This window comes from Gordionus sp. m RMFG-2023, chromosome 1 (assembly GCF_954871325.1).
Source record: "Gordionus sp. m RMFG-2023 chromosome 1, tfGorSpeb1-WG-v2, whole genome shotgun sequence".
Lineage (NCBI taxonomy): Eukaryota > Metazoa > Nematomorpha > Gordioida > Chordodea > Parachordodidae > Gordionus > Gordionus sp. m RMFG-2023.
Window position 1 is genome coordinate 66,545,232 of NC_088775.1, and position 16,716 is coordinate 66,561,947.

Genomic DNA, 16,716 nt, shown 5'->3' on the forward strand with positions numbered 1-16,716 from the left:
GCCTAGCCTATGACAAATTGCTTATGGGTGGAGCAACGTTATCACCCCAGGGTTTGTATGTGTCATTTCTGATAAGCGGTTTTGTTTGGTTATTAGAGTTATATATGTAATCCAATAATAACTCGTCCCTACATGTACCAGATAATATTTTTTGATATAAAATTCCCAAGTCATCATATAAAGTGGTTTTATCATCTAAATGGGTGTCATAAGATCTTGATATACTTTGTTTTAATCTTTGATTTCCCTCATTCACTTCTTCTTCAACATTTCTGGAAAAAAACATGTGAATTAGCTGATAGACTTCTTTTAACACGTTTATCAGGAAAAGCTGATAATTTGGATTTTGAATATCTAATCTTCTCTTTGTAACTATCACCAGCTAATGGACTATTATAATGTGGACTATCTTGGTCACATACCATTTTTTTGAATATACTCTATTATTCATACATATATTAAAAAATTGCTTTATATAAAAAACAATATTTATATATATTGTTCAATTTTTACGCAAAACTAACTATGATGTAAGTTTTAAATAATGTTAAAAAGTCGAACATTGCAAAAATAGCATTTTTAAAAATTTGGATAATTTGAATGTTTGCGTAAAATTTTTTCGTCTGCTGAGTTGTATTAATTATTATATTTATATATTTAAAACTACTTTGTATAGTTATAATTATTATATTTATATATTTAAAACTACTTTGTATAGTTATAATTATATATTTTATAATGACTATCAAAAGCTATAGCCTTGGCATTAGTCAGTAATAAATACATATCAGAGTCCTGCAGAGGTACCATAAGCACTGCCCGGATTTAAAAAAAATTCGGCCCAGACCGGCCGGATTTTTATTATCTTCGGCACAGTGCAGGTTTGTTTACCGGCCTAGCCCGGCCCGGATTATTTTAGAAATGTTTTAGACCTGATTTCTTTTTAAAAAATAATTTCGGTCAGGATGTGTACATTTTTTCTAGACCTTGGCTTTTTTTAAAAAAAATAGGCCTATTCGGCTTTTACGGATCGTTTTTCAGCGAATAAATAACTTTTTTTTCAAATAATCGAATCTTTCCATTTGGTGTAAAAGAAGCCAATTTAAGTCACAAAACTTTCAATCAGAGTTGGGCAGTAACGCGAATATGTATTTGAAATACTAATTACAAATTATATTTTGTATTTTAAATATTTTAGAAAGATTTAAATTTTAAATTAAAAAATAAAAATTATTTATAACGACAATTTTAATTTTGTACTAATACAAATAATTTTTCTATTTTTTATTTATAAAAATTGTAAATCAATGATTTATTAATTTAAATATTGAATTTTTGATTAATAACTAATTTCATCCTTGATAATGGACGAAAATATAGATTCCACCAGTTTGAATGAGTTTTTTTTATTAATCTTTTATATTTATAATTTTACAGCAAAATGAACAAAGAAAGTAAAGATTCGGCTGAGTTTATTTTATAAAGCTATTATAATAATAATTTTTACAGGGAATCTGTTACAACATCAACATTTTCTTTTAAATATAATTTAACCATCTTAGTTGGTATATATTAGAATCACTATTATAATAAATAATATAGTGAAAGCTTAATGTAATTTATGCTCAATTAAAAATAACTCATAAATAATAAATAGAACGATTTCATCCTCCAGCATATTATTGTTAAATGGCTCGATTTAAACCAATTCAATATTTTAGTAAGAAAAATATTGTCGATTATAGATGTCCAAACATTGAAATTTAGCTTATCGATGTCCAAACCTTTGAGCCATCTATGAGCAAATTAGTATTGTTAATTTGCTTGGTCGTAAAATTTACGACCCAATTTTGTGTTCAGCCTGCTTTGAGCATGAAATGAAGTCCAGACTCGTGATTCAGACCTGGGGTTTAGACCCGTGGTTTAGACTCGAGGTTCAGATAAATAATGTTATTCCAAATAGTTCAAATAAAAAATATTTACCAAAAATATAGAAACAGCAAAATTCAATGGCATTTTCTGAGGTTAGATAGTAAAGCCCTGCAGGCAACTCAGCTTAGGGTTAAAAAATTTTAATCGGGGCCACTAGGGCTTAGAAATACCAAAAAATAGAATTAAAATTAGTTATTATGTGGGTTAGCCGAGCGATTATTTCCAGCTATACCATCCTAGTTCAGAGTTAGATACGAACTTTCTGGCCGGATTTGTTAAATTTCATCGCTATTTTTTAAACACATTGATTTTTTTTTCTAATTTTAAAGATGTATCTTAGACAAGTACATCATTTGATAACATTAGTTCCTAAATTGGGCATTGAGCTTGAATGGGATATTTAGAATACTTTTGGATTGTTTTTATTAGGGAAGGGGGGGGGGTATAAACAAGCGACTTTTTGCCCTGTCTATTCTGAAGTCAAAATATATAAAGTTTGTATAATTGCTATAATTGGGTAATGGCTAAATACAAGCTAGGTCCAATCTTAAGTCGCTTGCCGAAGAAAATTCGTTAACATTGAGGTGTTTTAATTTATATTAATTTTTTTTTCAAATCTTAGCCTCTATATTTTAAGAATACCCCGAAAAGCCAGAGTGATAGTTTTAGGCTAACATCTTGGTCTAGCCATTTTTTTGTCGGCTAAAAATATATTTGGTTTGATGAAGTTTAAAATTAAAATTGTTCTTAAATTTAAGAAAAATTATTATAAAAATAAATTTTTTTAAAAAATAATGTTTTTATTAACATTTTCTTTCAAGTTTTTAATAGTAAATGTGTTATTTTATTTATTTTAGTAGACAAAAAATTTATATCTGAATGGGTTTTATTCAACACTGAAAAATAACAATTAATAAACTTACTTCAAAAATATTAAAAACGAAAATTATTTTTTTTTTTAATTTTCTTATATAATTAACTTAAAAAAAAATTAATAAACAACTTCAAAAATATAGAAAAATAACGCCTGTTACTTTTTAGCATAATTATCGTCAACAATTAACATGCGTTTTTTTTATATTTTTGAAGTTGTTTATTAATTATTATTTTTTAAAGTTATTGTTTATATAGAAAATTTTTATAAAAATAATTTCCATTTTTTTAATATTTATGAAGTTAAGTTTATTAATTATTATTTTTCAGTGTTGTGAATAAATAAAATCCATTCAGGTATAAATATTTGGTTTACAAAAATAATTAAAATAACACATTTACTTTTAAAAACTTGAAAGAAAATCTTTGAGAAAATTATTTTTTTAAATTTATTTTTATAATAATTTTTCTTAAATTTTTGAACAATTTTAATTACAAACTTCTTAACCAAACATATTTTTAGCCAAAAAATGGCTAGACCAAGCGATTTAGCCTAAAATTATCACTCTGTCTTTTCGGGGTTATTCTTAAAAATATAGAGGCTCAAATTTGAAAGAAATTAATATAAATTAAAAAGCCTCAATGTTAACGTTCTTCAGCAAACGGTGTCACGTCAATTCGGTGCATAAAATTCGGCGCAGTGTCAATTCAGCGCAGCATTAATTCGGTGCGTATCTAATACAGCTGCAATTTATTATAGATTTATTAGTATTAAAAAAAAGGATGATTAAATAGAAGTCATTTAAATTATTAGTCCTATTAATTATTTCTTTTTATTTTTTTACAAAAATCTCAATTTTATTTATTATATGTATAATATCAATAAAAAATTTAATAATATAAAAAAAACAACCAATATTTATATCGATTTCTTTGGTGGACAATTTATCACCTTATAAGATATACATATTATTTTGGCTAAGTTTTTAAAAATGACCCAAATCGGTCGTTTAACATTTTAATTTGAATTTGTAAAGAGAGGTCTACTTTTCTCTGAGCTTTTGCTAATTCATCTAGGGGCCATTCCATGTCAAATCGATCAAAAAGGCACTTCGGCCGACCCCTTTTAAAATTGTTAAAAAATTTCTGGAATTATTTAGATAGGTAAAAGATTGAGAAATCCGTTTAATTTAGCTCGCTAGCACACCCACCTGATTCTCGAGATATAGGGGCTCAAATGTACAAAAAAGAGCCACTTTTAATCTGTAAAATTTTTAAAATGCTTATATCTCAAAAACTATTTATAACTAAAAATACTAAAATATATCATTTAATAGGTATAGAAATTCTCTAATTGGCCAACAAAGAATAATAAATATTGGCGCCATTATAGGCTTTTAACATCCGGTTTACCTAAATTGTTTTACCTGTATTTTTAAGCAAAATATGAGTTTGTTTTCGAATTTTTTTTTTGCTTTTTATTTAGACAACTTTTATAAATATATACGATGTCAAAACTTTGGCGACGCTATCGACTTTTCCAAAATATACATTTTTGCCAAAAATTTAAGAAAAAAGTAGATGGCTCTAAGGGTTAAAAAATATTATTCTTATGGAAAATGAAAATATTGATACCTTTATAAGAATTGTGATAAAATTTTCCAGTTCTGCCCCCTCCCCCCTCCCACTATCCTTAAAATGTTTTACTAATTTTAGATCTCTACTTTGCTACTATAGCGAGCGAATGACTTATTAGCTCGATAATATATAACAGCTGCAGTAAAAATGAATATTTTATTAGGCATATATTCGATTATATTTTACAAAATAAATTGTTTAAAACGATCTCTCTTTCTGCAAAATAATTTTAACCTGTCCGTTCAGATTAATTTTATCGTCTCTGGATTTGGAGAGTGCAAAAACATGTATTCTAGGTGTAGATCAATTAAAATTTTATTCTATATCACAGATGGACGTACCAAATATTAAATTGTTGCAACCCATTTAATCTACAAAGACATGCTTATTATCGCGAGAATCTAAGAAAGATTCTATCCTGGATGACCCAAAAAAAATTATCATTCAATTTAGATATGTTAATATGCTCTTCATGGCGACAAAAATTAGCAAACATTCCTTATACTTCAAATGACAATGTAGATATTGATTCTCTCATTCATATAATTAATCAAGAGGCTATTGATAGCATTAATATATCCCTACAATCAAATGGGGAATCTCTTAAAAAGAAATATTCCAAGAAAAAAATAGAGTAAAAAAAAGTTTTAATGACTAAAATTATACCATTATCTTTATCAAATGATGAAAAATTCGATGAAATTGAAGATACCTTAAAAATTAAAAAAATTATATGAAAGATGTTTATTATTAGAAATTTGTTACATTTTTAAGTGTCTAATGGGCATATGCCCACTCTGCTTTTCATTTAGTTAGTATATTTAATAAAAAATCAAAATTTTTTAATATAAAAAGTGAAAATATCTGGTTATTGATAAGATAGTAGCAAAACTTTAACCATAATCCAAATTTCATAAAGCGCCATCTATTTTTTTATCAATTTTTGGAATCGATAGCGTCGCCAAGGTTTTGATATTATATATATTTAGCAAATGTGTCTAAATAAAAAGCAATAAAAAAAATCGAAAACAAACTCACTATTTTACTTAAAAATATAGGTAAAGCAATTTAGGTAAACCGGATGTTAAAAGCCTATAATGGCGCCAATATTTATTATTCTTTGTTAGCCAATTAGAGAATTTCTATACCTATTAAATGATATATTATAGTATTTTTTGTTATAAATAGTTTTTGAGATATAAGCATTTAAAAAATTTTACAGATTAAAAGTGGCTCTTTTTTGTATATTTGAGCCCCTATATCTCGAGAACCAGGTGTGCTAGCAAGCTAAAATAAACGGCTTTCTCACTCATTTACCTATCTAAATAATTCCAGAAATTTTTAACAATTTTAAAAGGGGTCGGCCGAATCGTGATCGATTTGACGTGGAATGGCACCTAGAATCAAATTTTTATCTAGAATTATCTCCTTATAAATATTTAATAGGGTTAGTCGCCGGGGTGGCCTAATGGATTATGATATATGCTTGGAAACAGAAGGACACAGAGGGCAGGTTCAATCCTGGTAAGGAGCATAAAAATTTTCATGTTTTTCTTCGATGACTGATTTGTAATGACATATGGTAATATGAATTTTGGAGCTTAGAGATGACATCCCGGTCACCGACAGGCCTGGATAGCCAGGTGCTAAGGATACTTGTACAATAAACAAAATGAAGGAAACAAATGAAAATATGAATATGAAAGCTAGGGCGTTCCCTTCAAGCGACGCGCAGGGTGTAGACCTCCATCCTGTGAAAAGTATAATAAAGGTCAAAGCAAAGAAGACAAGATTAGCAAGTTTGAATATTGGGACCATAGGCGTAGCCAGGGGGGGCAAGGGGAAATTCCCCCCCCCTTCAGAAATTTATCACTTTTTGTAAATATCATTTTTAGCTAATAATAAATATCCCCCTTAGTCCTCCCCCCACTCCCTGACCCTCAAATATGTATGCATATATCTTAAATAATACTTTTTTATAAAACTATTCATCATAATTTATAGATTTTTGGGAAAATAAATTTATAAATATATAAAATAAACCAAAAATGTTTTTTAATAAATGGAATATAAGCCAAAGATAAGTCTTAAGACAGAAGTTAAATGTATTATAATTATTAATAATAGATCCATAAAATTACTAAATAATATAATATATCAAATATAATTTTTTATAAAGTGAGTAATTTTAATTTATTTATCTTAATAAAAGTAAAATATAATTATAAAACTATTGATAAAATTAAATCAAAAATTAAAAAAATATTAAAGCACAATATAAACAGTGGAATATTATATGTCGTCGATTTACTATATCTAATTGTCAAATGACAATCAAGTAATTTTTACCAATATAGCGAATTATATATTTTACAGAAAACTATAAAATATTGATAAGGATATCAGAAAATATCTTTTAAAGACATTGTGGGATGAATAATATAAAGATTAAATTTAAATATCATTTTTACTTAAATAATATAGATGGTGTTAAATAATTGAATGCAAATTGTTGCTATATTTAATATCAAGAGCATTGATTAGTAAATTTTGTTAGATTATTAACTGTTATATATTCTCTAACTGTCAAATATGTCTGTAAAAGTGGAATTTTACCTAGTATCTTATAACTAGACACTTAAAGGTAAGATGAGAGAATCGGAATCAATGTTGAACAAGAGAAAAGTTGATGCGTGCATACAAAAGACGAAATGGAAAGGTCAGAAGAATATAATGATTGGAGATGGGTATAAATTGTACTATAATGGAATTGTTAGCAATAGGAACGGTGTCGGCATCATCCTCAGTCAAGATCTAACCTTCTCAGTAATAGAAATCAACAAGATCTCTGATAGACTAATGAAGATAAAACTCTGCATTGGCTAATCAATGCTACACATCCTTTCAGTATATGCTCCTCAAACGGGTTGCAAAGAAAAAGAGAAAGATGACTTTAGAGCTATCCTTGATGAAGCAGTAATGAAAATCCTTAAGGATGACCTAGTCATAATAGGTGGTGACTTAAATGCACATGTGGGAAAAGCAAGAGATAACAAAAGGCATCATGGTGGTTTTGGATATGGAGAAAAAAATGATGAAGGAGAGCATATACTGAAATTTGCGCAAGCTTTCGACCTTGCCTTAACCAACACCTACTATAGGAAAAAAGACAGTCATTTAATAACATATGAAAGGGGTACAAGGAAAACACAGATAGATTACATGCTAATCTTTCGTAGAAGATTTAAAGATGTAATAGACTGCAAAGTCATCCCAGGAGAAGATATAGCCGACATCACAAATAAATCCACTCAAAACAAGATAAAACTGGAACCATGCATCAAATGGGGTAAATTAAAAACAATGACAGATGCCTTTGCAATCAATGCAAACATTGAAACAATAGATTCCTCACAAGTCAGTGAAAAAATGTGACAGACCTTTCATCCAGATTAATGGACACTCTAGGCTTTACAAGTGGAGGTAAGGAATCATACAAAGAACTATGGTGGTAAAATGAAGTGTTACAAATCACTATACAGGAGAAAAAAGCCCTTTATAAAATATGGTACAAATCCAAAAACCCAGATGACAAGACAAGATACAAAAAATCCAAGAGAATAGCTACAAAGGCGGTGGCTAGGGCTAAATCTATGCGATGACATGTATGAAGAACTACCTACCAAAGAAGGGCAAAATAAAATATACAGATTAGCCAAACAGCGAGAAAAGAATTCTAAGGATATAAACGGAGCTCCGAAAGTAATCAAGAATAAAGATGGGAAATTGATAATAAAGGAAAAAGAAATAATGAATAGATGGAAAGAATATTTTTAGGAGCTTCTCAACTTTAATCCCCACATACTACATTTAGATGAACACTCCCTATGTCAAAACCTTATACCACCAATAACAGAACAAAAGATAATCATATGCCTCAGGCATATGAAAAACAAAGCTAGGGGTCCAGATTATATTCCAATAGAAAGCCTTAAAGCACTAGGAGATGGTGGAATACACTTCCTCACAAATCTATACAATAAAATACTTGTAAATGAAGAGTTCCTCAAAAATGGAGGCAGAGCTATCTAGTTCCTGTCTTCAAAAATAAAGGGGACCCACACAATTGTTAAAATTACAGGGGCATAAAACTAATGTCCCACTGTCTAAAACCATACGAAAAAATAATATAAAAAGATTAAGAGACATAATCTAAATAGGAGAGACTCAGTTTGGCTTTATGTCTGGGAGGTCTACAACTGATGCTATCCACGCAATTAGGCAAATGAGTGAAAAATACAGGGAAAAGAACAAAAGGCTACATATGGTCTTTCTCGATCTAGAAAAGGCCTTCGATTGAATCCCAAGAAAACTTATATGATGGGCTCTACGCCACAAAAAGGTTCCCGAAAAATATATAAGAATAATACAGGATATATATATGGGCCATACAACAATGGTCCGTAGCACAACAGATACTTCAGCAGGCTTCATAATAGCCGAAGGATTCATCAAGGGTCGGCTCTCAGCCCACTTCTCTTCATTACAGTAATAGATGTATTAGCACAGTCTATACCTCAAACAGTCTCGTGGAATATGATATTTGCAGATGATATTGTGATACTTGCTGAATCCAAGGATGAAATGAAAGAAAGATTAGTGAGTTGGATACATATCCTAGAAAAGCACGGACTAAAAGTAAATAGAGAAAAGTCTAAATATATGGTGATAGGAGGAGATGAAACAGAGAGTATTGATATAAATGAATGGCAAATATCGGCAATTGAAAGCTGCAAATATTTGGGCTCCACTATATAAACAAACGGCACAATGGAAAAAGAGATAAAGAATAAAATTAATCAAGGGTGGTTAAAGTGGAAATCTTTATCTGGTGTGCTATTTGACAAAAGAATTCCACACAAATTAAAGTGAAAAATTTACATTTCCATAGTACAACCAACTATTCTATATAGTTCGGAAACATGGCCAACCAAGGAATCAGACAAGTGAAGTCTACAAACTATGGAGATGAGAATGCTGAGGATAATTGCTGGGGTAACAAGAAAGGATAAAGTACGCAGTACAAGAATACTGAGTAGTTTAAAGGTAGTGCCCATTAAGACTAAGTTAATGGTAAACAGACTTAGGTGGTATGGGCACACAATGAGAAGGCCTATGAACTACATAGGAAATAAGGTTGAGAGTTTGGAAGTGATGGGCTAAAGTAAAAGAGGAAGGCCAAAACTTCAACGGGGCCATAAAGTTAGAGCCAATATAAAGAAGTATAAATTAGATAAAAGAGATTGTATGAATAACATAAAGTGGAGAGAGATGTTGAAGGAGCTTACCACCAGAAGAGGTGAAAGCTAAAGAGAAAAAAAAAGATTTTTCACCGGTAGGATTTTTTAAATAGGTTTTTAACCTTTTTAAAGTTGAAAAAGTTCTTCATTAGTGCAGGTACTAATTTGTAATGTAGCTAAAATAATTAATAATGTTTTGATATTGGGAACCTAAAGTGCAATTACACATGGAAAGGGTCTGCAGATCATTTTTTGGTCTCAAAGAATACTCTATTCTGTCATGATTACCAAAATCAGACATCACAAAGTAACTTATCATATGAGCCTACTATATTGAGATTTTCCTAATGTCCTCTCGTGTTTCAAGCGTAATCAACAGTTTAGACACAACCTGCAAAAGAAAAAAATGCTTTTTAAAAATTTGTGAAATTTGTTATTTAAATATCTCATCCTTTAAAAAAAACAAACTAATAAATCTTCCTTTAATTTAAATAAAAATGTATCAATAAGATGAATAAAAATGTTTAAAAATCCTCAATCGTAGATGCAGCAATATTTGAGCAATTGGATTGTCTGGAAACTACTCTAGGTTTAAAAATTTCAATCCCAAACATATTAGCAATCTCTTTTACTTTCTCATATTACATGAAATTTTTATCCACATTCTCTCTAATATTTGTTAATATTTCAACAATTCTATTCATAGCCTCCCTTAAATCCAAATCAATTTTTTGTAGCATTTTGCTAAAATCATATGTAAATTTAAATAAAAAATATACACAATGAATAGATATTAAAAATTGTGGTTTAATAATAGCCTGCAAAAGATTCTCAACATCTGCTGAATCTTTTTCCTTGCTTGGTATATAAAATTCCAGTGCTACAAATACAACATCATATAGTTCAATAAAGAGTTTCACCGACTCTTGTTTTCAATGTATCTAATCGGACAAATTTTTTTTAGTTTCTTTTTTTTTGATTTTTTAAGTCAATGTCATGTTAAGCTACTTATATTTTTTTATCCATGATAATTGGAATATCAAATTTCTCATATTTAATGTAAAACTTATAATTTTATTTTCAATTAGTGTATTTATAATTTCAATACCTATAATATAAATATATAAAAAAAGCGCATTAATTTGTCGGGCCGATTTGGGCTTATTTTTAAAAACGGTCGATTATGATTTTAGCCAAAATAATATGTAAGATTAGAGAAGGTCCAAACCTTTCTTTTTCTTTATTTCTTTCTTCTATGCACAAATTCTCCAGGGTTACATAATATAGGCTACTAATCAACATACCTTATAATATGGTAAATTGGTCCACCAAAGAAATCGGCATAAATATTGATTGTTAATTTTTTTTTGTATTATTAATTTTTTTGTTGATATTACACATATAGTAAATAAAATTGAGATTTTTGTAAAAAAATACAATTAATCGGACTAACATTCAAAGACTTCTGTTTAATCATCCTTTTTTTTATACTAAAAAATTTATAATATTGCAGCTGTGATACGCGCTGAATTGTCGTTGCGCCTAATTGACGCCGCTCTGAATTGACATCGTGCTAAATTGAAGCTGCACCGAATTGTTGCCGCGCTAAATTGACGCAGGCCTAATTGTTGCTGCGCCGAATTATTGCTGCGCCGAATTCTCGCAGCGCAGAATTGTCGCCGGGCTGAATTAACGCTGCGCCAAATTGACGCCGCGCCAAATTTTCCGCGCCGAATTGACGTGAAACCTCGGTAAGCGCCTGAAGATTGAGCCTAGTTAGTTTGTATTTCGCCATTACCCAATTATAGCAATTATACAAATTTTGTAAAAAGTGTAAATTGAAAATTTTTATATTTTGATTTCAGAATAGGCAGGACAAAAAGACGCTTGTTTATAACAAACCTCCCTCCACCCCCCGACCTAAATAAAAACGATCCAAAAGTATTCAAAATATTCCATTCAAGTTCAATCTTGCCGAATTTAGGAACTAATGTTATAAATGTACTTGTCTAAGATACATTTCTAAAATTAGAAAAAAAATCATTACTTATTTAAAAAATAGCGATGAAATAAAACAAATCCCGCTAGAAAGTTCGTATCTAATTCTGAACTAGGATGGTATAGCCGGAAATAATCGCTCGGCTAACTAACTTAATAACTCATTTTGATCCTTTGGTATTTCTAAGCCCCAGGTGGTCCCGATTAAAACTTTTTAACCCTAAGCTGAGTTGCCTGCAGGGCTTTACTATCTAACCTCAGAAAATGCCATTATTGCATTTTGCTGTTTATATATTTTTGGTAAATATTTTTTTGAACTATTTGGAATAAAATTATTCATCTGAGCCCCGAGTCTAAACGAGAGTCTGAACCCCAGGTCTGTGCTCGGGGTTCGTGCTCAGAGCTGGTTTAGTCAATTTTTAGACCCAAACCCCGGGTCTAGGTTTTACACAACCAAAAAATTAACAACACTAAGTAAAATCTTCAGGCTTACGTTATATTTATTGGATAAAATATTGAGTTCGCCGTTTTTAAAAATCGGCTCAAATCGAGCCGTTTATCATTACTCCAATAATATATTTTCTAATTAAATTAATTATATAACCTAAATATATATTTTTTTCCTTCTAATTACTTGCTCATTATTTTATTAAAGTTGGTGCTATATAGAAAGGATTAAGGAAGACCATAATAAATGTATTAATTAAATATAACTAATAAATAATAGATTTTTTTATATTATTCAAGACATGGGGACAATTTTTCCTATAATTTCTGGTTAATGGTTTTTTTTTAAATGTCATAATCAAGCATAGGTCTGTTGATTTATGTAACAATAAACAACATATTTACATGGAAATACAGGTCCATATTACTAATTGTTCACAATTTTCATAAATTCGAAATCTAACACACTCAACTTAACTGCGCCAATTTTTTTAATTTTTAAATATATCACATAATCTCCCACATTCTAAATTTTTTCAAAAATCATGTTTTTGAATTTTTTTTTATAAAAATATCATGTTTCTTAAGCCCAAAAAATTTTTCAATTACCACTCTATTTGAGCCCCGGTTCTCAAATTTGTTATGATTTATCTAAATAAAAGGACGGGATTTTATATAATTAGCGGTCTATAAATTTAAAAATGATATAACAATTATTAAAAACTTTTTTAATGATATATTTTTGTAAATATTTAAATAAAACCCGTAATTAGTACTTTTTTAGACTAGAAATTAGTAATTTTTTTTAACAAAAATCTACCACAATCTAATATCTAATAATTTTTACCTGAAAACTCTGCAAGAGAACATTAATATATAAACCTTTAATACATAAATATTTTAGTAAATACATATTTCTCTCAATATCAATATTTATATATAATATAATTAATATAAGATAATATATTGTGATAATAATATTAAGAAAAATGGGCTCTATGATAATTATTCCACTTTACCTGTAAGTTTTTAATCATAAAATTTCATTATGAATTACTGATCTTTTCCGCAACACTAAATATTTTAATCATAAATTTAGATGATTAGAAAGCTAATTAGAGTATATTAATAATATAAAAGTAGGCTGTGTTAATGCTCGTATAATTTTTATTCTTAATTATGATTAGCCAGACGATGATATTATTATTCACAACATTATTAGAATTTTTTAAAATGATTAATAAAAAAAATTATTAGTAATACTATAAAAATTATTAGTAATACTATAAAAATTATTAGTAATACTAAAAAAATCGACTTATGTTTCGAAAAAAATTTGAGGGTTATATTTTAAGTACATTTGTTCAAAACGTATATGTATTTATATTCGAAAATATATGTTTAAGAATTTCCTCAATTCTGCTTTCAATTCGACTGGCTGGTGGTAATTCCCTCATTTCCTGTTCCTCTTGTAATTTAATATTGACTTTATATAAGTATCAGTTGTTCTCTCCCTGGCAATACGTAATTGCCTGAAATTGGGAGACAGAGAAAAAGAGAGATAAAATAATTAGAGCTCTTAGATCCGCTCAAATCACCCCCACTCTTGAACCTTCTTGTCTTTTCAGATCTGATGGGAAACGGCCTGACGGAATTTCGCAAATTCCTTGGAAACGCGGTCAATTTCTGGTCTGGGACTACTCTTGCATTGATCCACTCGCTCCATCAAATCAAACAGTTAATATACTTGAGAAAAAGGAGTCACTCAAAATAGCGAAATATTCTGAAATCTCTCAAGAATATATTTTCATCCCCATCATTTCCACTACCCTTACTACTTTTGGGAAATATGCCTTATCCTTTTTCAAGGAACTCGGTTCCCACATCCGTCAACTAACCGGTGAACCCCGCGAGGGCTTCTTCTTAAGGCAAAGGCTCGCCATCGCAATACACAAGGCTAATTATATTAGCTTCATAGGCAGTCTCATTCCACAAGATGATCCTTCCTAACCTCAATACTTTTTATAACACCGTCAAAAACATATTCTCCAATATTTTATTATATATTTCCTTTTTTTTTTATTATTATACCACTAGGTGTATAATCTTTTTAATGTTTTATTCCCTAGAATTATAAAATTTAATATATTTTTAATATAAATTTATATAGTATATATTTTTTTTTTCTTCATATAATTTTTAATATATTCTTATTTGTTTTGTTTTAAAATATATTTTTATCGAATAATAAAATAAATATAATTTTTAAATATGATCAAAAGGTATACTCACTCCTATTTAGCATGAGATGGGAGTACTAAATTTAAGCTATCTGCTGAAATTTAAACTACTTTTATATTTTTATATGTAATGATGACGATTTAATATTCGGGCCGAGTATCTTTTAAAATATTTTAGGTCCGGCCCGGGCATATTTCTAGAAAAAATACGTAGCCCATTTACGTCTAAAAAATTTAAAAAACTTTAAAAACAACGATTATCACAATTGTCACTTATCTATGGTACATCTTCACTAAAATTTTATTTTAAAATGTTAGCATTACTTATTTTAGCCCATTTACGTCAAAAAAATTTAAAAAACTTTAAAAACAACGATTATGACAATTGTCACTTATCTAGGGTACATCTTTACTAAAATTTTAATTTAACATCTTTACAATATAAATTACATTTTTACATTTTTGTGTTATAAAAATTAGGTTTTTAATCCCTGAAGCCGAATTCCAATCCTGATTTTTAGTTACGACATGAATATTCTTATTATAATTTTGTTCACATTAATCAGTAACCCAAAATTTAGCAATTTAAAAGATTTTATAAAATAAAAAAAAATTGAGCAGACCCAGAGAGTCAACTTACAAGAGCCGACTTCATGAGTCGACTTGGCGAGCCGACTACACGAGCCGACTAAGCGAGTCGACTACACGAACCGACTAAGTGAGCTGACCAATGCAGCTCATTTAGTCGATTCGAGTCAAAGTCGTTTTATCGACTAGAAACTAGGCTCGAGTCGCATCTAAGTCGACTCGGCTTAGCCGCTTAACAACACAAGTTCCAATTATATATTTATATTGAAGGTAATAAATATATCAGAGACCTGTATGTATCATTTGCACAGCCTGCCCTGGATATTTTTAAAATATATTATATGTATTTTCAATTTATATAGATATTAATAGCTATTTAAATTATACAGCCCGACCTGGGTATATATCTTTAAAATTTTTAGACCCAGCCCGGGAATAATTAAAAATATTAAAATATGGCCTAACCCCTGTACCTGTATCAAAATATATTTTCCTATAATAAAGCTCATCTTGAAGAATAGATTTGCTTATTTATTCAAAACTCTGTGGATAACAATTTACCAAGGAGTGCTTTGTGGCTTCCATTGTTAATAAAAAAACCCTTAAGGAAGAATCCATTCCCACAATCTAATAAATATTTGCATTTTATATGATTACTAGAGATGTCCCACAAGAATGACAGGAATTAGTATTTTCCTTAATTTGATGATTATAAATCAGAAATAAGCCTATATGATGTGTGAATCAGAAATTTACCTTATTTAGATTAATTCCAAAATTTTCATTATTCTTATAATATATTAATTAAGTGTATATATATATACTTATTGCATTCAATATGAATAAATATTTGAAACATTTTTGAATATACTTTTTTTAAATTATATTAATTTCCTTATTTTTTAATTTTTTATTATTTATGTATTTAATAAAAAATTTAATCTTGCTAGATGAGGGTTTTGTATATTGTTATCATGGTAACAGATTTTGGATTTGAACTTATTAAGAATGAGTCTTTTTAATTTGGCTTCAAGAAATCGAAAACCAATAATTTTAGTAAGAACATCACAGATTGTTCCATCATCAAGATAATAAAAATTTATATCCATATTGTTATATTATAATAATAAATATTTATTATTTTTATTATATATAAATAATTGATGAAAAAAATTTTATTGAAAAAATTATTATTATTATTTTTTCGTTTAGTTTATTAATTTTTGTGTTTGAAAAATCTAAAAAGATAAAATAAAGAAAATATAAAAAAAGTGTAAAAAAACGTAGTAAAAAATACCTAAGGGCTAAAAAATCCAGTATTCCATTAATAAGCAGATATAATCATCCTATAAAAGTAATAATAAGCAGATTTAAGCTTATTATAATGGTGCCGTGTAAAAAAAAGATACCTATAATTACAAAAGAAGTTATTTTTGTTTCTTTTAAAATTGTACAATTTTTAGTTAAATTATTAATAAGTTTATTATAAATATAGAAATTTAAATTTTTAAAATGCTTAATAAGAAGATCATAAAAACATACAATTACGTAGAAATTAAAAATATTTCTCAATTAGGTATTTATTTAGGAATACTATAATTTTAATATTATGGGTTACAATTTATTTATGGTTTAAAAAAAGAAATGGAAATAAAGATACAAATAGAATAAGAGTATTGAAACAAATGAAAATAGAAAAA

General features: G+C 28.4%; 1 protein-coding gene across 1 annotated transcript; it reads left to right on the forward strand.

Annotated features, from left to right (window-relative positions):
* Positions 1-7,332: 7,332 nt before the first annotated feature.
* On the forward strand, positions 7,333-8,535 carry LOC135928812 (uncharacterized). Its single transcript, XM_065465280.1, has 3 exons — positions 7,333-7,547; positions 7,605-7,792; positions 8,318-8,535. Exons 1-3 carry the CDS (start codon positions 7,333-7,335, stop codon positions 8,533-8,535), a joined length of 621 nt encoding a protein of 206 aa, XP_065321352.1.
* Positions 8,536-16,716: the final 8,181 nt, after the last annotated feature.